General features: G+C 37.3%; 1 protein-coding gene across 20 annotated transcripts in view; it reads left to right on the top strand.

Annotated features, from left to right (window-relative positions):
- The window catches only part of ZMAT1 (zinc finger matrin-type 1), a 207330-nt gene extending 195215 nt beyond the window's left edge, over window positions 1-12115 (top strand). For 19 of the 20 annotated variants that reach the window (XM_070605056.1, XM_070605057.1, XM_070605052.1 and 16 more), the window contains 2 exons: window positions 1847-1946; window positions 9566-12115. In XM_070605056.1, the coding sequence (XP_070461157.1) occupies window positions 1847-1946; window positions 9566-10889 (1424 nt within the window). In that variant the 3' untranslated portion in view covers window positions 10890-12115. Of the gene's footprint in view, window positions 1-26; window positions 127-1846; window positions 1947-9565 lie in introns of those variants that run through there. The other variant, XM_070605063.1, reaches the window with a different exon arrangement.
- Window positions 12116-21943: the final 9828 nt, after the last annotated feature.

The raw sequence follows: 21943 nt of genomic DNA, 5'->3' as shown, positions 1-21943 counted from the left end.
CCTGGATTTAGTTCTTGGCTTTGCAGGAAGTCCAGAATCTTCAGAGTTGATCAGCCTGAAATCATGAGCTCACCAAACCAGAAAATAACTTGGAAGATGCTGATAAATAACTGAGGAACTGGAAAGGTATTCCCTCAGTGTATTTGCCACACATTCTCTGATAATAATTACCAGGAGTATTATTACAATACAAATTCCCTGTCCCAGAACAGTGAATAATGTTCTCCAGGGGAGAGGACTAGGGATCTATATTTTTAATTAACACTCCAGGTGATTCTTATCACAGAAGTTTGGGAAACATTATAGTTTAAGTTAATACATTGTCATTCTTGTTACTGATTTATGGTAGAAGGAGATATATATATTTCCAGTTCACAGGGCTTTTTAAAAAATATCTATCATCCAGGGGATCCTTTTTATGGTATCAAAGAATATGGGAAACCAAATTATAATCAGAAAGTGATTGGTGAGCATGAAATCAGAGCACAGGGAGAGAGGATAGTTTTGAGGAATCATTCATTCAGACTTTGGCATAACCTGCTGAGCTCCCCTGGGCCCACCATAGAGTATATGTCAACAGTGAGCAGAGAGGGCTGGCCCCATGGCCAAGTGGTTAAAGTTTCATGTGCTCTGCTTTGGTGGCCTGGGTTCACAGGTTCATTTCCCGGGTGTGGACCTACTCCACTCATCAGCCATGCTGTGGAGGCATCCCACATGCAAAGTGGAGGAAGATTGGCACAGATGTTAGCTCAGGGCAAGTCTTCCTCAAGCAAAAAAAAAATAAAGACGAAGATTAGTAATGGATGTTAGCTCAGGGTGAGTCTTCCTCACTAGAAAAAAAAAATAGTGAGCAGAGTCCTCAGGTTCTGCAAAGTCCCCATCTTTCTTTCCCCTTGACAATAGTCTCATGTTTCTATGAATAATCTTTGCTTAGACGAAGCCAACACACTTGCTAGTGATTAATTTAGCATCCTTTAAATGATTAAGTTACTTTTGATTTAAAAGAAGATGACCTTGCTTGACCCTAAAATCTCTGCAGCCATCAATTTATTGCCTCTCTTCCTTAGGGTGGGATAGTTTTATATTTGGCTTATGAAATTTATTAATTTGCTTCTTCTGACCAAAGAGACAATGGAAGGATGATAATATTAAGAAAATAAAAATGAATTTATCCCTTGCTTGCAATTCTACCTAAGAAGCAGAATAGAGAGGTAGCTGGTATACCTATTCAATAGCTCTTGACTCTTTTGAAATGGTAACTAGTAGTTTTGTTTTAGAATTTTGCTTTCAGCGTTTATCCTGAGAGTGGGGCTCACTGAACCTCTCTCCTTTATAAAATATGTCTGTGGAAATTACTTTTGGTAAACTAATGCACTACAGTGATTTCAGGTAAGAGAGTAAAAATTTGCTTTTATTTGTCTTTAATCTTTTGGGATGTTTCAGGTTTTGATTGGGTGGAAAGAGAACTAGGGGCAAACAAAAAGAGGTTGGTTGAGGGATTAAGAGGCAAAGGTTAGTTGGGCTAGCTAAATTCGGAGTTCATGCCCCTTCCACGTAGCAACAATAAGAAGGCAGATAGCAGTTTCTTAGGAAAGATGCCAGGGCTGGAGAAGCAGTGTGGTGTAGTGTAGAGAATTCTGGACTTTAAATTAAAAGAGAGGGGCTCTGAGAGGCTATCTCTGTTACTAACTGGCTCTATGACTGACCAAGTCGTTTTACCTCTCTGGGCCTTATCTTTGAATTGGGAAAGTTCACGAAGATGATCTCTAGTAAATTCCTGTCCAGCTATGTGATTATTAGTATATCCATATTGACCTTCTTAACTTCAACTCTTTTTTTTTTTCAGCATTTAGTATGAGAACATATGTTTGTCACATTTGTAATATCACCTTTACATCTTTGGAAATGTTCCGGTCCCATATGCAAGGAAGTGAACATCAAATTAAGTAAGTATTTTTTACCAAAATGCTCCTGTGACACCAAAGACCAGAGCTTCTATCAAGTACTTTTGCATGTGTTTTACAGACTGTCTAGGCATTCATTTCCCTATGAGTTGATCCTGGGTATGGATGGTAGTATTTGTAACGTATTGCATGCTAGTAGCATCCCCTAGGGAGTTCTCTAGCCATGATGGTATATAGGTAAAGCTGGCTAACTGGCACGCCTTCTCACCAGACAGCATGGTCCTTCTTTGGAGCAAGGCTAAAGGATCATTCTCAGGCTAACCATACAAATTCAAATAATCCCTGAAAGACTGGCCTAGTTCCAGGGATTCAGTGATCCAATCATTGTCCTTCCAGTGAGGTATAGTGGTTAAGGAAAAAAATCTTGCAGTTAGACACACCTGGATTGGAATACCAGATTTATCTTTCTACCAAATGTGTAACTTTGGGTAGCTCTGATATAAAGCAGTTATAATGAAATATAAAAATATGTATAAGGTGCCTGGCCTGGCACATAGTAGGAGTTCACTAAACGTTTGTTCCATTCTATTCTATTATCTTAAGGAGGAGGGGATTGAGTGGACAATTGGGGACTGGATAAATCAGATAGCAGGACAGAGGAACACTTAGCTATTGTATATTTGGTTTGTTGCTTTTAAAATCAAAGCATAGTATTTCTATTATATTATTTTATTCTAGTAGGAAATATTTATATTGAGTCTGAATACTTAGAAGCCAAATTGTCTGACTCACCAAATTAGTTTAAGGTTCCTTTAGACTCTTAAAATCTCAGAGTTCCAGAATAAATAGCCATCACATTTATATATCCATACAAGGAGCTGACTTAAAACTTTTTTTGCTATAGTTGACATACAATATTATATTAGTTTCAGATGTAGAACATGGTGATTCAACATTCATATATGTTACAAAATGATGACCATGGCAAGTCTAGTAACCATCTGTCACCATACAAAGTTATTATAATATTATTTACTATATTCCCAATACTGTATATTACATCTCCATGACTTATTTATTTTATAACTAGAAGTTTGTACCTCTTAATTCCCTTCACCTATTTTGCCCATCCCCTCACCCCCCTTTCCTCTGGTGACCACCAGTTTGTTCTTTGTATCTATGAGGTTTTTTTTTAAGATTGACACCTGAGCTAACATCTGTTGCCAATCTTCTTTCTTTTCCTCCTTCTTGTCCCTGAAGTCCCCCAGTACATAGTTGTATATTCTAGTTGTAGGTCCTTCTGGTTGTGCTATGTGGGACACCACCTCAGCATGGCCTGATGAGCGGTGCCATGTCCATGCCTAGGATCCAAACTGGCAAAACCCTGAGCTGCCAAAGAAGAGCTTGCAAACTTAACTAATCAGCCACGGGGCCAGCCCTATGAATTTGTTTCTGTTTTGTTTTGTTTTGTTTGTTTTGTTTTTTAGATTCCGCATATAAGTGAATTCATACAGTATTTGTCTTTTTCTGTCTGCTTTGTTTCACTTACCATAGTACCCTCTCAGTCCATCCATGTTGTTATGTTGTTGCAAATGGCAAGATTTCATTCTTTTTTATGGCTAAGTAATATTCCAGTGTGTGTGTGTGTGTGTGTGTGTGTGTGTGTGTGTGTGTGTGTAGGTGTATGTGTACATGTACACCACATCTTTATCCATTCATCTATCTATGGACACTTAGGTTGCTTTCATATCTTGGCTATTGTAAATAATGCTGCAGTGTACATAGGGGTGCATATATCTTTTCAAATTAAGCATTTTCATTTCTTCAGATAAATACCCAGAAGTAGAATTACTAGATTGTATGGTAGTTCTATTTTTCATTTTTTCAAGAATCTTCGTACTATTTTCCATAGTAGCTGCACCAATTTACATGCCTATCGGCAGTGTACCAGGATTCCCTTTTCCCCACATCCTGTCCAACACTCATTATTTCTTATCTTTTTAATAATAGCCATTCTGATGGGCATGAGGTCATATCTCATTGTGATTTTGATTTTTGTTTCCCTAATAATTAGTGATGTTGAAATCTTTTCATTTACCTATTGGCCATCTTTGGAAAAATATCCGTTCAGATCCTCTGCCCATTTTTTATTTGGGGTTGTTTTTGATGTTGTTGTTGAGTTGTATGAGTTCTTTACATATTTTGGATATTAACCCCTTATTGGATGTGTGATTTGCAAATATCTTCTCCCATTTGGTAGATTGTCTTTTCATTTTGTTGATGGTTTCCTTGCTGTACAGAAGCTTTTTAGTTTGATGTAATTCTATTTGTTTATTTTTTCTTTTGTTTCCCTTGCCTACGGAGACATTCAAAAAGATATTGCTAAGACCGAGGACAAAGAGCATACTGCCTTTGTTTTCTTCTAGGAGTTTTATGGTTTCAGGTCTTACTTTTGAATTGTTAATCCATTTTGAGTTAATTTTTGTGTATGGTGTAAGATAATGGTCTGCTTTCATTCTTTTGTTGTGGCTGTCCAGTTTTCCCAATGCCATTGATTGAAGAGAATTTTCTTTCTCCATTGTATGTTCTTAGCTCCTTTGTCTAAAATTAGCTATCCATAAATGTGTAGGTTTATTTCTGGACTCTCACTTCTGTTTCATTGATCTATGTATCTGTTTTTGTGCCAGTACTATGATGTTTTGATTACTATAGTTTTGTAGTATATTTTGAAGTCAGGGAATGGGATACCTCCAGCTTTGTTCATCTTTTTCAAGAGTTGCTTTGGCTATTCGAGGTCTTTTGTGGTTCCACACAAACTTTAAGATTCTTTGTTCTAGTTCTGTGAAAAATACCATTGGTGTTTTGATAGAGATTACATTGAATCTGTAGTTTGCTTTGGGTAGTATGGACATTTTAACAACATTCTTCCAATCCATGAGCATGGAGTATCTTTCCATTTATTTGTGTTATCTTCAATTTTGTTCATCAATGTCTTATAGTTTTTAGATTACAGCTCTTTTACCTCCTTGGTTAAATTTATTCCTAGGTATTTTATTCTTTTTGATGCAATTCTAAATGAGATTGTTTTCTTAAATTCTCTTTCTGATTGTTATTAGTGTATAGAATTGCAACAGATGTCTGTATATTGATTTTGTATCCTGCAACTTTACTGAATTTATTTATTCCAATATTTTTGGTGGTTCCTTTAGGGTTTTCTATATATAGTATCATGTTATCTGCAAATGGTAACAGTTTTACTTCTTCCTTCCCAATTTGGATGCCTTTTATTTCTTTTTTTGACTGATCACTTTGGCTAGAACTTCCAATACTATGTTGAGTAAAAGTTGCAAGAGTGAGCATCCTTCTCTTGTTCCTCATCTCAGAGGAAATGCTCTCAGCTTTTCACCCATTGAGTGTGATGTTAGCTGTGAGTTTGTCATATATGGCTTTTATTATGTTGAGGTATGTTCTGTCAATACCCACTTTATTGAGAGTTTTTATCATAAATGGATGTTGAATTTTGTCAAATGCTTTTTTTCTGCATCCATTGAGATGGTCATATGATTTTTATCTTTCTTTTAGTTAATGCATATCATGTTGATTGATTTGCAGATATTGAACCATCCTTGCATTCCTTGGATAAATCACACTTGATCATGGTGTATGATCCTCTTACTGTATTGTTGAATTTTGGTTTGCTAATATTTTGTTGAAGATTTTTGCATTTAATATTCATCAGGGACATTGGCCTGTAATTTTCTTTTTTTGTTGAGTGTCTTTGTCTGGTTTGGTATCAAGGTAATACTGGCCTCATAGAATGAGTTGGGAAGCATTCCTTCTTCTTCAATTTTTTGGGATAGTTTGAGAAGGATAGATATTAACTCTTCTTTAAATGTTTGGTAGAATTCACCCGGTAAGCCATCTGGTCCTGGACTTTTGTTTGTTGGGAGTTTTTTGATTACTGATTCAATTTTGTTACTAGTAATTGATCTGTTCAGATTTTCTATTTCTTCCTGATTCAGTCTTAGAAGATTGTATGTTTCTACGAATTTATTCATTTATTCTAGGTTGTCCAATTTATTGGCCTATAATTCTTTGTAGTAATCTCTTACAATCCTTTCTATTACTGTGGTGTTAGTTGTAACATCTCTTTCACTTCTGATTTTATTTATTTCAGCCCTTTCTCTTTTTTTTTTGATGAGTCTGACTAAACATTTATCTATTTTGTTTATCTTTTCAAAGAACTAGCTCTTAGTTTCATTGATATTTTCTATTGTTTGTTTGGTCTCTATTTCATTTATCTACTCTGATCTTTTTTATTTCTTCCTTCTACTATTTTGGGCTTTGTTTGTTCTTTTTCTAGTTCTTTTAGATGTAAAGTTAGATTGTTTATTTGAGATTTTTTTGGTTCCTGAGGTAGGCCTGTATCACTGTAAACTTCCCTCTTAGAACTGCTTTTGCTGCATCTCATAGATTTTGGAGCATTGTGTTTCCATTTTCACTTGTCTCAAGGTATTTTTTGACTTCCTCTTGATTTCTTCATTGACTGATTGATTATTTAGTAACATGTTATTTAACCTCCATGTATTCATGTTTTTTCCAGTTTTCTTGTTGTAATTGATTTCTAGTTTCATACTGTTGTGGTCAGAAAAGATGCTTGATATGATTTCACTCTTCTTAAATTTATTGAGATTTGTTTTGTGGCCTAGCATGTGATCTATCCTGGAGAAGGTTCCATGTGCACTTGAAAAGAATGTGTATTCTACTGTTTTGTGATGGAATATTCTGTATATATCTGTTAAGTCCATCTGGTCTAATGTGTTGTTTAAGACTAATGTTTCCTTGTTGATTTTCTGTCTGGATGATCTATCCGCTGATGCAAGTGGGGTGTTAAACTCCCCTACTATTATTGTATTACTGTTAGTTTCTCCCTATATGTCTGTTAATGTTTGCTTTATGTATTTAGGTGCTCCTGTGTTGGGTGCATAGATATTTACATTTATTTCCTCTTGTTGGATTGAGCCCTTTATCATTATATTAGTTAAGTTCGCATGCTCTGCTTTGGCTGCCCAGGGTTCACTGATTTGGATCCTGGGTGCAGACCTACACACCTTTCATCAAGACATGCTGTGGTGGCATCCCATATAGAAGAACTAGAATGACCTACAATTAGGCTATACAACTATGTACTGGGGCTTTGGGAGAAAAAATAAAAGTGAGAGATGTGCAACTATTCCTTTCACTTGAACACTTAGAGGCCATTGTAAGTTTATTAATCAGCCTAATTTCAGTATTGTCGTGTCTCAGGAAATAGGGAGGCCCAAAGAGAGGGAGAAAGACAGGGGAATGGTTGGTCAGTGGAGCAGTCAGAACACACACACATTTATTGATTAAGTTTGCAGTCATATGGATGCTGTTCGTGGCACCCCAAAACAGTTAAAGTAGTAACATCAAAGATCACTGATCACAGATCACCATAGCAAATATAGTAATAATGAAAAAGTTCAAAACATTGCAAGAATTACCAAAATATGACACAGAGACGCAAAGTGAGCAAATGCTGTTGGAAAAATGGCGCCGATAGACTTCCTTGGTGCAGGGTTGCCAGAAAACTTCAATTTGTAAAAAGTGTAAGATCTGTGAAGTGCAGTAAAGTGAGGTGCAATAAAAGGAGGTATGCCTGCATCTTTTTCCATCCCTTCACTTTCAGTTTCTGTGTGTCTTAAGATATGAAATGAGTCTCTTGTAGGCAGCATGTAGATGGATCTTGTTTTTTTTTTTTATCCAGTCAGACACACTATGTCTTTTGATTGGAGCATTTGGTCCATTTACATTTAAAGTAATTATTGATAGGTATGTACTTACTGCCATTTTGTTAATTATTTTCTGGTTGTTTTTGTAGTTCTTTTCTGTTCCTTTCTTATTCTCTTACTCTCCTCCCTTGTGATTTGATGACTTTTTTAATGTTACGTCTGTATTCCTCTCTCTTTATTTTTTTGTGTATCTATTATAGGTTTTAGGTTTTTAGTTACTATGAGCTTCATGTATAACAACCTATGTATACGGCAGTCTATTTGAAGTTGATGGTCACTTCAGTTCGAGCACATTCTATAAGCACTACATTTTTACTTACCCCCCCATGTTTTATGTTTTTGACATTATATTTTACGTCTCTTTATTTTGTATATTCCTTAACTAATTATTGTAGGTAAAGATAACTTTAGTACTTTTGTTTTTAACCTTCAAACTAGCTATATAGATGGTTGATCCACTGTCTTTACTATATGTTTGCCATTACCAGTGAGATCTTTTTCTTTCCTAATTTTCTTATTTCTAGTTACAGCCTTTTCTTTTATGTTTAAAGAAGTCCCTTTAACGTTTCTTGAAAGGCCAGTTATGCTTTTGCTTGTCTAGGAAACTCTTTATCTTTTTTTTAATTCTGAATGATAACTTTACTGAGTAGAGTCTTCTTGGTTGTAAGTTTTTCCTTTCAGCGCTTTGAATATACTGTGCCATTCTCTTCTGGCCAGTAAAGTTTCTGCTGAAAAATCAGCTGATAGTCTTGTTGGGGTTCCCCTGTACATGAATAGTTGTTTTTGTCTTGCTGTTTTTAAGATTCTCTCTTTATCTTTAACTTTTTACACTTTAATTATAATGCATCTTGGTATGGATTTCTTTGGATTCATCTTATTTGAGACTCTCTCTGATTCCTGGACTTGGATGTCTGTTTCCTTCACCAGGTTGGGGAAATTTTCAGCCATTATTTTTTCAAATAAGTTTTCTGTCCCTTTTTCTCTCTCTTCTCCCTCTGGAACCCCTATAATGTGAATGTTAATATGCATAATGTTGTCCCAGAGGTCCCTTAAACTATCCCCATTTTTTTTAAATTCTTTTTTCTTTTTGCTGTTCTGATTGGGTGATTTCCAATACCCTGTCTTCTGGATTGCTGAGCCATTCTTCTGCATAATCTAATCTGCTATTTTGGTTACCTCTAGTGTATTTTTCATTTCAGTTAGATATTTCATTTGTGATTGGTTCTTTTTATATGTTTTCTGTCACTTTGTTGAAATTTTCAGTGTTCATCCATTCTTCTCCATAAGAATGGAGCTCCATGGTGAGCATCTTTATGACCATTACTTTGCACTCTTTATCTAGTAGATTGCTTATCTTCATTTCATTTAGTTCTTTTTCTGAGGGTTTGTCTTCTTTTTTCATTTGGAACATATCCCTCTGTCTTTTCATTTTGATCCAATCCTGACTAATCAAAACTTTTAAAACAATGTGACATTCAGATCAGATCATCTTCAGGGCATTAAATATTATTGATCCTCTCCCACACATCCCACATGTCTTACATTTTAAGTACTGTAGCAGTATCAGATATATCTGCTTGTTTGTAACCATTTTCCCTTTCATCCAAGGCCTGAAATTTTTTTGTGTGTAAAAAACTGTGAGGTGCCTGGGAGATAATCTCACTATCCCTTCTCCTGCTTTTTGGCATAAAAAGTCATGATTTATAGCTTTTATATTGAGGTAGGTTTTTAAAATTTATTTGGGCTTTTGTTGTTTTTGTTTTGTCAGACTGAACTTTCTGAATGCAAAAAAATATTCAGAATAAAATAATCTAGTAACTAGAACTTTCTTCTCTTTTTTTTTTGCAGAGAAGCTATCGTTATCAATCTAGTGAAGAATTCAAAGAAGACACAAGACTCTTACCAAAATGAAAGTGCAGATTATATCAAAGTTCAGAAAGTCAGAGGACCAGAGCCCAAGACTTGTTTCAGAAAGATGGAAGAGAGTGTTTTGGAAACCCGTGGGTACAGACAAGTGATTGATTCCAGATTCAGACATAGAATGTTTGAAGGAAGGCTCCCATGTGAGACTTTCCAGGCATACCCAAGATCATGCAGTATTTCACAAACAGTGGAAAACCAGTTACCTCATTGCTTACCAGCTCATTCAAAGAAGACATATGACTCTTTTCAAGATGAACTGGAAGATTACATCAAAGTGCAGAAAGCCAGAGGATTAGATCCAAAGACTTGTTTCAGAAAGATAAGAGAGAGCTCAATGGAAACCCGTGGGTACAGAGAAGTTGATTCTGGACCCAGACAAAGAATGATTGAGCAAAGGTTTTCATTTGAGACTTCTCAGACCTACCAGCGACCATACAATATCTCACCAGTAGAAAGCCAGTTACATCACTGGTTACCAACTCATTCAAAAAGGACATATGACTCTTTTCAAGATGAGCTTGAAGATTACATCAAAGTGCAGAAAGCCAGAGGACTAGAGCCAAAGACTTGTTTCAGAAAGATAAGCGATAGCTCTATGGAAACCCTTAAGTACAGAGAAGTGGTTGATTCCAGACCCAGACATAGAATGTTTGAGCAAAGACTCCCATTTGAGACTTTCCAGACCTACCCAGGATCATACAGTATTTCACAAGCAGTGGAAAACCAGTTACCTCATTGCTTACCAGCTCATGACAGCAAACAGAGACTAGACTCTATGACCTACTGTCAATCGACCAGAGACTGTGTCCCAGAAAAACCAGTACCTCTGAGCCTTAGTCATCAAGAAAATAACTCTGGCTCATACAGTGTAGAATCTGAAGTTTACAAGCACCTCTCAGCAGAAGACAATACCACTGACCACCAAGCAGGTCATAAACGGAGACATCAGAAGAGAAGAAGGCACCTGGAGGAAGGCAAAGAAAAGCCAGAGAAGGAGCAGTCCAAGCATAAAAGGAAAAAGAGTTATGAAGATACAGATCTAGACAAGGACAAGAGCGTCCGGGAAAGGAAAAGAGAGGGAGATAAAGTCAGTGTCAGTTCAGGAAAGCTTAAGCATCGAAAAAAGAAAAAAAGCCATGGTGTAACCTCTGAGAAAGAAGAACGTAAGCACAAGAAAGAGAAAAAGAAATCTGTTGAAGAAAAGACGGAAGAGGAAATGCTTTGGGACGAGTCTATTCTTGGATTTTGAACTTTTATTGTTTACTGGAGGATAAAGTGAAGAAATCGGTTAAGAATATGGATTTGGATAAAGACAGGCACATCTTGAGATAAAGACATGAATTTAGATAAAGACAATGAATAAAAGGAGAAGTGAATACAGTCAGTTTAGGAAAGCTTAGTGTTTTCATAAAAATTGAAACCGAATTGAAAGAAGAAACAAACTTAAGCCTAGCCTCTGAGAAAGAAGAACATAAGAGAAAAGAAACCTGTTGAAGAAAAGACAGAAGAGTCAATGCTTTGGGATGAGTCTGTTATAGGAGTTTGAACTTTTAGTTTTGTTTACCCAAGGATCAGTTGAAGAAATCAGTTAAGAAAATGGATCTAGACAAAAGCAAAAGCATCTCATGAAGAAAAGAAGTGGATACAGTCAGTGTCAGTTCAGGAAAGCTTAGTGTTTTTGCATAAAAATTGAAATTGAATTGAAAGAAGAAACAAACAAGTCTAAACCTAGCCTCTGAGAAAGAAGAACATAAGAACACAACAAGAACATAAAAGAAAAGGAAGCCTGTTGAAGAAAAACAGAAGCATCAATGCTCTGGGATGAGTCTGCTTTGGGTTTTGAACTTTTTAATTTTATTCCCTTAAGATTGAATTGGAGAAATAAGTTGAAGAGTTTGGTTTCATCAAATTCATCTTATTTGAATTTTCCTAAGTGGACAGTTACTTTAACCTCTAACAAAAGCAAAGTGAAGTAAAAGTATTCAATATGCCTTTTCCTCAAGTTACTTTTCCTCATTTTCTTAAAAAGAAAAATTATGCATTTCATACATATAGTGTAATTTCCCTTAATGAGGTTGTCTCTACTTCTGTTCATCAAATTGCTGTGATAGTGAATTATTTACCCATGGAAGATAATTTATTTTAAATGAGAGAATTACCAGGCATTACAGAATCCATTCCTTGTTTGGGTTTGTGTTGGTGTTGGTTGTATTTTGTTGTTGTTGTCGTGTGTTTGTTTATGTTTCTTGGTTTTATCCAAGAAAAATGTATGAAGCAATTGAGACTGATTTTTTGTTTGTTAAATCTAATTTGCAGTGTATTTTTGTATTTTCTAGTTCTGAAAGTGGAAAATGAAACAGTCTATAATACACTTAGATGATATATAGTTTTAAAAAGCTCTTAAAAAGTACTGATACAAAATCAGTCTATATTCTGGAAATGTTTATATTATATTAAAGTGTTTTAATTTCTACATATCGTTTCGTGTAAATGATCATTTCCCTGCCAAAGATGATTTTATTTTGGGAGTGAGAGGGGGGAATAATTAAACAATTCGCACCTCTGGGGAGATCATACTGTAAAGGTGTAATAATTTCACTTCTTCTACATCTTGCTTAGTAGAAGCTAATATTCTGAGATGAGTTCAGTTTTAAGCTAGAAAAATATGACTAACTAAATGCTTGAAACTGAAGAAGAAAGAATTTATAAGTGGGAGAGGGCTTGAGGATGCTTTAAATTGTTGCATCTTGATTATTTTTTTTACTCTGGTGCTCCCTTTTTTATGATAAGCACCTCCTGTAAGCATTTGAGCATCACCATAGTATAGTAGAAAGAGTAATAGCCTGGGAATCCAAATCCCAGGATTCTGGTCTCAGTTGTACCATCAAGTTGCTGTGTGGCCTTGTGGGAATACTATCCAAGTCCAACATGGAGTCATCAGGAATAGGAAAAATAGGACACAGTATTCTTTTGACATATTAATCCTATCAAAAAAGCAAGTAAATTTAGGTGGTGCTATATCTGCACTTAGGCAAGGCAGTTAATAGTTGTTTTTTCTTGAGGTTTGAATAAAATGGTACATATGAGCAGAAGCATAATATGATTGGTTGGGTTTATACCTGGTTGAACGAATAGTCCAAAAGGGAATTAGATGGTCCCCAAATTAACTTTTCTTCCACGAGACTGTTGGTATAAGATTATTTGGTGCAACAATATCACTTCTCTTTTTAACACATCTGGTGTACTGGTGAAAGGAGAGGGGAAAGAAGAACCAGAGTAGAGCAAATAGACTGTCAACTAGCTGAAAACTGGCAAATTCTCTTTTCTGAGCAAACCAAAAACAATGCAGCATTTTTTTTCACAGAACGTTCGAGATGAGATAATTGAGTTGTAAGAATTTTGAGTTTTGATAAATTCTTCTACAGAAGTGCATTTTGTGTTTAAAGCATGGGGGTAGGAACTCAAAACTATATGTCATAAGATTATTCATTAAGATACCAAATTATAGTGATCTTTTCAAAATAACTTAAACAGATCAATGATTCATTAAAATTAGCCACGCACAATTTTGGTCAACCCTGGATGAATCATACAAATTTTAAACATTAAAAGCATTTAAATTGAGTGGCATGGCAAGTCGGAGAAGGGACGAGAGTGTGGTGTTGACTACATTCTTGGGGAAGTCACCAGTGACTTGCTCTAGAAAGTTGTTTTGAAAAATTTTAGGACAAAAACCTTTTTGTCAAAAATAAACTTTATGTTAACCAGAAAGCATTATTTTCCGGTTGAAGCTGGGAACAGGACCTGGAGCCTGACTTTGGCACATTTGCTTTGCTCTCAACTTCTGCCTCTGAGCACTTGGAGGTAAGAATAAGTCAAGGTATTTAAATATACAGGATCCAAAATGACCTCCACCTCTGGAGTTCTTTGCTAAATCTAGTAAGATGAAATTTAATAGTATAAATATTAAATCCTACATTTGGTTATGGAAGATAGTACAAAAACACATTTGAGGAGACATAGTTTAAGATAGTACATGTGAAAACAATGTTGGGATTTTTATTACATGTTTGGTTTGAGAGACTACTAGGCTCATCCAGACATAAGATTACATATGATCTAAGGCAAATTATCAAAGTCAGGATTCAGACAAACAAATTAATATCACCTAGCTTGATAGATATATCCTCAACTGAATAGAGAAGATAGAGGCAAATTTTGGCTGAATTTGTAAAATAATTTCCAATAATTGGAGCTTTAGAAAAAAATGAAATTGACTGCCTTGTTATATGCATTCACTGAACAAGTAGTAAGAGCTGACTTTCAGCGCTGAGCCAGGAAGGAACTCGAGAAAAATATGAAGAACATAGGCTCTGTTCTACAAACAGTTCACAGTCTAACAGAGATAATGGAGCAATAAACAGGAAATTTCATTATAAGTTTGATAGAGGGTACAATAGCAGTGATGAAGGATGCTGTGGGTATCAAGGGTAACAAGCTTAATGGGTTGGGAAGTGGGCATTCGGGAAAGGCTTCCCAAAGGAAGTGACATCTAAGCAGACCTTTTTCTCTGAGTTCAAAGACTTCTTTTATATATCCACTTGGCTATTTAAGTACTTCAAACTTAATATAGCCAAATAGAGTGCCTGCTTCTGCCACTACCAATCACTCATCTCCCAGTTCCCCCTATTTCTGTAAAACCTTCCTGCAACTGCTCAAGCCAAAAACCATTTTTTTAAAAGATTTTATTTTTTTCCTTTTTCTCCCCAAAGCCCCCCGGTACATAGTTGTATATTCTTCGTTGTGGGTCCTTCTAGTTGTGGCACGTGGGATGCCGCCTCAGTGTGGTCTGATGAGCAGTGCCATGTCCGCACCCAGGATTCAAACCAACGAAGCACTGGGCCGCCTGCAGCGGAGCGCGCAAACTTAATCACTCAGCCACGGGGCCTGCCCCAAGCCAAAAACCATTTTTGAGTACCTTTTCACTTCTACGTTAGACCATAAGCAATTCCCCTTGATTGTACCACCAAAATATCTCTTTTACTGTCGAATTCTCTTCATCTTCACTGCCACTACTCTAATCTGAAATATTATTTCTTGATTATACTGGGAAAATAAGTTTCAGAGCAACTGAAACATTAGAAGAAGTCATCATAGGTTCTCAATTGCAGGTGAGTGGGAAAAAACTGCACAGAATCAGCAAGAGAGCAAAGAGTGCTATGGTGAACTAAGACCTTGAGGATTTCAGAACTATCCAGCACACAGTTTCCTCCAGAAGAACAAACCCACATACAAAAAGAAAACTGCTAGTTTCAGAAATCAAATTGAACAGGGCAGAAACATTGTGGGGAAGGGGAAGGGAAAGTTCAAATGGTAGTGAATAGGGGAAGAATCCAGAGAAAGCAGATCTGGGGAAATATGACAGGAAAATAAACTAAAGGTGAGACCTGTAGGATGCGAAAACACCAGAAAAATGCAGACACAGTAAATGGAGACTCTAACTCAGTATTTCAAAATGATCTGAAAGAATTTTGAAAGACAGCATAAATAAGGGAAAGAACCCAAAAATAGACAACAGAAGGATGTGAGATGAAAAACTGACAGAACTAAGGAAATAATTATAAAAGAAATAATTCATAAATGAAGATTAAATTGGAAGGAATACAAGAGAGAAGAGACACTATGCTAAAGATAGTAAGGGAAATAAAAAATAGAAAAAAGGAAAGTGAAGTTAAGTTTTTGAAAATTATGTAGATTGATAGAATAGATAAAAGCCAACAGTGATACAATTAAATTTGTTGTAATTGATGCTGTGTTGTTCTACCCAGAACCACCCTGCACCCCTACCACACCTTTTCAGGACGGAGGTATTCATTTCCCTAACTTCTGAGGAATTGGCCTCGTCTGAAGGGAACTGTCTCTCCTAAGGTTATGCCCTCTCCTGGAGGTAGTCCACATCCATTGACAGGATAACGTAGGTATGCAAAGGCCAGCCGTCCTGTTTCAATTTTGGGCTATTCTGAAAGGCCATCCTAGTTCCAGATCTCCTCATGGAATCAGCTGAGGGTTTTGTTGTAACTGTATCACAGTTCAATTTCCCTGGTAATCTTGCTTCCCTCACTGCATCACAGATGTGTTTCTTTTGAACGTGACCCTATAAATTACCTCCAGCAGATCTCCAGAACCTTATTTAAGACAGGTGATACCAAGAGTAGTCCTAGGAAACAGACTCCAAAAATGGGATTTGGGGAGCAGGCAGTGAAGATCATTTTGTTGGTAGTTGATAAAATACTGGTAGTGGATAGTCCCTGGCATGCTATAGCAGTACAATTGTTAAAACTTTAATGGCGATGCTAGTGGAAAGGAATGTACGTGCAAGTGTAATATCTCAAGCAGTTGAGAGGATTGAGGGACATAGCAATTCTATGAAATCTGCTGACTCTTGCTGAGTGCCATTGATGCACTGGAGAAAGAAAATAAAAGGCTGAGAGAATTAATTACCAATTTAAGGCAAAATATAAACGTCAGAGGGCATCTTTGGTAGCATATAAAGGGACTTCCATCTCTTCATCTTGAAATCCCACCTTAATGGGACCCGGAACCCACTGAACTTGAAAAGGTGTACCAATTCTAGGATTGCCAGATAAAATACAGAATGCCCACTTAAATTTTAATTTCAGAAAAAGAGCTAATTTTGAGTATAAATATGTCCAATGCGATATTTGGGCCATATATATAAAACAAAATTTCATTGTTTATCTGAAATTCAAATTTAACTGGGTTCCCTTGTATTTGTTTTTTTGTAAAATCAGGCAACCATACCCATTGCTCCCCAATTAATGGCTAGCATTCCTGCCGTGCTTGAAGATAATATCTAGCTCTCTGCCTTGCAAGAAAAGTCCCCCCCGTGACCCAGCATCTATCCCATCACTCCTCCTGGCCACCAGACCAATAACTATGCTTAAATCACAACTTAACTTGGCCTGAGAAGTGTTGGTCTGATAAGGGAAAAGGGGTCTATATGCACTCTAAGGGAAGGAAAGAACTAGGAGAAGGTTTGGTGAGATTGAGCTCAAAGGCCAGATCATTTGTGGCCAGACTGTAGGCAGGCTAGAGGTTTCCAGGAAGAGCCCCATAATGCAGGGGTGTTAGAGAGAGAGAGAGTAAGGATAGATGGAGCAGCCCACCTGAGAAGGTATAGGAGAATATGCACAGGGAGAGTAGGGTCGGACCTGGAAGACTTTGACAAAGAGGTTATAGTCTTTGTTAGGTAACAGGGGTCACTGAGGATTTCTAAGCAGAAAAAAAAAAATGAGAGGGGGTTGAACTGGATGGTCTTGAATGAATCTAATGTGCCCATAAAAAAAGTGTTAATGTGAAGCTTGGGAGGGTGGGCAGGGAAGGAGAACAGACAAAGGATCTGTACAGCAATCCAAGTGTGACATCAGGGCTTAAGGTGGTGTCAGAGAGAACAGATGGAGGGAGACGGTGAAGTTCTCTTTCCAAGACTCTGAAAGACTAGGACTGGGTCATAGGTGTCTGAAAATATTTGAGCTGAGAGACAGGAAAGCGGGAAAGCAAAGGCCAGTTTCTGACAGGCTAATTTCACAAGGACTGACATCAAGAAAGTCAACCTAACCTCATGTCATTTAAGAAAGGAATCTTCAGACTGAAAGGAACCTAATAATTTAATTACAGACTCAAGTTTCTTGAGACTTTTTAACAGTGTCTAAGGGAGATTAAACCTTTAAGTAAATAACAATTGACCTGTGAGACTTGGGGCCAGTAAAGCTTCACTCTGCACCTCAATTTAAGATAGGCACTCAGAAAACAGATGCTTGGGAGTAGCCATGATAAATCATATTCTGGAAAGGTAGAAAAGGATTCCCACATGTCTGCTATTCTATAAACAAAATAAAATTATTAGCATAACCTCACTAAAGGTTTGGTCCATTTACGTTTTCTCACTTTTGTTTTTTCTCCCTTTGTTTTTTTTCTTTTGTTTTTACATAAGTTTTAGGCATATTCATGGCAAGATTAAGGAGGGAGAATTCATAATATCTTTAATTAGCTCACCGAGGGTAAAACAGTGTGTCGAGAAAATCTGTGTATTTCTTTTCAAAAGATTAACTGTACATCAATCTTACCTCACCTGTAATATATACTGGTCAAGGAGATTTACTAGAAAGAAGCAGTGTAGCCAGTGCCACCGCTCCCCCAAAGATGGAAAAACAAAGAGTACACAGCATTCTTTCCCTTCATTTAAGAAACGGTCTAAGCAAGCAAGAGCTTTATTTGGTTCCTCGAATTTTCAGCCACCACAAAATGGTAAATCTATAAATAGACAGCTATGGGCAGAAGCAAAAACCATTTATCCAGCTCTTAAGAGGTTGGCTTGAGCAGGGCTCATTCCCATCCCAGGAAAGAAGAAAATCCTGGCCTTATATATTTCTGCAATGCACATCCAGTGAAGTCAGGATGTGATTCCTGAGGCTTTCCATGAATTCACTTCAGTGTAATATCTATTATTCAATGACTAGGAGCAACCTACCAAGTGTCCAGGTAGCTTATAGCACAACAGGAGGAGAAAAAACCCTACACATTGTGGGAAGATAGCATGGAGTAGTGCAGGCATTGGATTCAGAGTCAGAAGATCTGGATTTGAAAGAACTCTCTCACACTCATTTGTTTTAAGGTAACTGGAGGCAGGTTATTTAACCTCTTGAAACCTTACTTTTTCTCATCTGTAAAATGGAGATTTAAAAAAGCTCATCTTGCAAAATTATTTGAGGATTAAATGAGATATTGTATTGATACAGTTTCTGACACATATTGAACTCTCAGTAAGTGTTGATTAAATTAGAATATCAAGTAGAGACTAATAGCAGGGTGCTCATGACTAAGTGCTAAATTACACAGCAGTGACCCCCTCCAGAAAACCCTCTTTCTAGTAGTCATAGCTGTGCAAAGATGAACGGCATTATCTCAAGAGGTAATGAATACTGGCAGTTTGAAGGCTGAATAATTACTAGATGAGGCTGTTCAGGGAGCTCTGAAGCATTACCAACCTCACTCTCATTTCTCACTCATAACTTCTCTTACTTTTTTTCTACCTTACTTTCCTTTATCTACAATTTCATCACATTTTTAAAAATCTTGTCATCAAGCCCCGATCTTTGTAAGCTGCCTTGACATTTTTTGAAATGAAGCCTGATATAAACAAACAGTCAAATTTCACAAAAATTATATGTGGAATTGTATCTGGGAATTAAAATTTTCGTGGTTTCATTTTTTTTTTTTTTACTAGGAGAGATTTGGTAGGGAAAGTGTGACTTTGAGGAGGCTGAAGGAAGAAATAAAGGTCACAAACTCATTGTATTGACACAATTTTCAGGCTATTGCTTTGTGAGTAGGCATTTTCCTATCAGGTAAGATTTAATAATAGTGGATATATAAATTAATAATTATACTGCCTCACATTGGTTAAGTTTGAGTTTGTAAAATGTTTTCACATGTCACCTTCATTATCCCCAGTTCACAGAGGAGCAAAGTAAAGTTTTGAGTGTTGTCCCCCAAATCACACAACTCCCTACCTACATGTAGTTAATATCTGCATGTCCATTTTAGTATGTCTAATTTGTCAAACATCATATCATCTGAGGAAGAAGGCACCACTCTGCAAGAGTGGAATGCCATCATCCACCAGAGATATTCCCTCACCAAAAACACATGCCAATGCCCAAAGTATCTGAAAAGAGAAGGGGAATAGTCTCTCTTCCTAAACTTCACTTCTCCCCAAAGAAATGAGACTTTCAATTCTACGAAAAAGGTTTAAATGTTATGGGCTGAAGAGTGTCCTTTGAGAGAATGCAAACTCTCTTCAAGAGGTAATTTGTTCAGACATTACAAGTCACTAATTTTCCCTGTGGAAAAGTGGCAAGAGAGAAAATAGAAGGCTCAAGGAATATTTGAAGAAGAGAGGAAATTGGAACTGGATTTGTGTACCAGTATTGTGTTAGGCAATTTTACATTTATTATCTCTTTGAATTCTTACATTAATTCTGAGAACCAAGTGGGAAAATGGGTGAAAGTGAATCTCAGAGTAGTTAAGTTCATTGCCCAAGGTCATAGAGTTAGGGGTAAATCTGGGAATTGAACTCCCATTTTTCTGACCACTGAAACTGACATGAGCCAGGGGAAGGGCTGGACCAGAATGATCTCTTAGTACCAAGACCCTGGGAAGATCCAGGGCGATCTTATCCATTAAGCACAGCAGGCACAATGCCTAGGTCTCATGATACTTTTGGGGGTCCATGAAAATGGTTTAATTTAGGGCAGTGATGTCACTCAAAATGGCAGAGTAGCAAACGCCAGGGCTCTGTCCATCTACAAAATCAACTAAGCTGGCAAAAACTGCTAGACTCAATTTTCACAGAACTCTGGAATCTAGTCAAAATCTTACAACAACCAGGGTAAAGCTCAATGAAGAAAGAAGCGGTATTTTAGTAAGAGAGAGCTGTGACATTTTAAATAGCACTCTTACCATCCCCATTCCCCAGATCAGCAGCAGACATGAAGACTCCTAGTGCAGGTTGCTAAGTGCCAAAGGGAACAGTACAGACCTTATTCTCAAAGAATGGTGATTGTGTGTTTTGACTAGTCTAGCAGCTCTGTGAAAGACCATCTCAAGGGCTTCCCTTTCTTTCTTTTGACTCAGAGATTTCCCAGGGCTGGAAGAACTTCCTAGGCAGCATTTGCTGACAGCATTTGTGATGGCTCATTTTATGTGTCAATTTGGCTGGGCTGTGGTGCCAAGATATTTAGTCAAACTTATTCTAAACATCTGTGTGAAGGTGTTTTTTGGATAAAATTAACATTTAAATCAGTGAACCATGAGTAAGGCAAATAACCCTTCATAGTGTGGGTGGGCCTTGTCGAATCAGTTGAACGCTTTAATAGAACAAAGACTGACCTCCCAGAGCAAGAAGGAATTCTGCCAGTAGACTGACTTTGGATTTGAACTGGGATTCTTCCCTGGGTCTCCAGCCTGCTGACCTATCCTGCAAATTTTTTATTTACCAAGCCTCTACAATCATGTGACTCAGTTCCTTAAAAGAAACAAACAAACATCCTGTTGGTTCTACTTCTCTGGAGAATCCTGACTGGTACAGATTTTGGTACTGAGAAGTGAGGTTCTACTCAAACAAACACCTGAAAATGTGGAAGTGGCTTTGGAACTGGGAATGGATAGAGACTGGAAGAGTTCTGAGGGGCATGTTAGAAAAAGTCTAGATTTCCGTGAAAAGACTCTTGGTAGAAAAGTGGACATCAAAGGTGTTTCTGGTGAGAACTCAGAAAGAAAAGAGGAAATGTTATGGGAAACTGGAGGAAAGGCGATCCTTGTTATAAAGTGATAAAGAACTTGGCCAAATTGTGTTCTACTGTTTTGTGGAGAATGGAAATTGTAAGTGAAGAATTTGGATATTCAGCAGAGGAGATTTCAAGCAAAATGTTCAAGGCATTGTTTGGTTTCTCTTTGCTGCTTATAGTAAAATATAAGAAGAGAGAGATAAATTGGGGAAGAAATTGTTAAGCAGAAATACATCAGCACTTGAAGATCTGGGAAATTTTCAGTCTATCCATATTGCAAAAAATGAGAAAAGCGGATTCTGGAGAGGACACCAAGGATGTTATTAGGCAGTGACTCCATAAAGAGATTATCGGTGTGACTCATGGTCTAATCAGCCATTTCTGCAGAAGCCAAGAATAGAGATGGAGTTATACCAGCAGAAACACTGCCAGCTTCAACTGAAGGAGAGAGAGATGAGACAAAATTAAGGAAGGCTGTTGGACTTCTGGGATTTTACAGGACAGGACCATAGACCTATCCAGCTGTGGACATGTGTTATCCTTCAAGAAAAGCTAAGAATAACCTCAGAGATGGGGCTGTCTCCTCCTTGGTTTCAGAGGGCAGGGCCATATCCTTGGTTTCAGCAGGCCAGGCCTAGGGCCTCAGGAGTAGGGTAGCCACCCAGGGAGGAGAGAGTGGAGCCACTACCCCAGTGGGCCCCTAAAGTTGAGCTTCCATCTTTGTGGGCCTGGAGGACAGAGCATCGAGCCAAGGAAGATTATTCCCAAGCCTTAAAATTGAATGGAACTTTCCTGCTAGGTTTGGAACTTGCTTGTGACCCGTGACCCCTTTCTTTGTCCAATTTCTTCCTTTTGGAATAGGAATGTCTATCCTATGCCTGTCCCACTCTTGTATTTTGGAAGCATATAACTTATTTGATTTCACAGGTCCAT

The sequence above is a fragment of the Equus przewalskii genome, chromosome X (assembly GCF_037783145.1).
Source record: "Equus przewalskii isolate Varuska chromosome X, EquPr2, whole genome shotgun sequence".
NCBI classification, from domain to species: domain Eukaryota; kingdom Metazoa; phylum Chordata; class Mammalia; order Perissodactyla; family Equidae; genus Equus; species Equus przewalskii.
The sequence above is the reverse complement of the archived record's forward strand: the minus strand, read 5'-3'. Positions and strand labels throughout refer to the sequence as shown.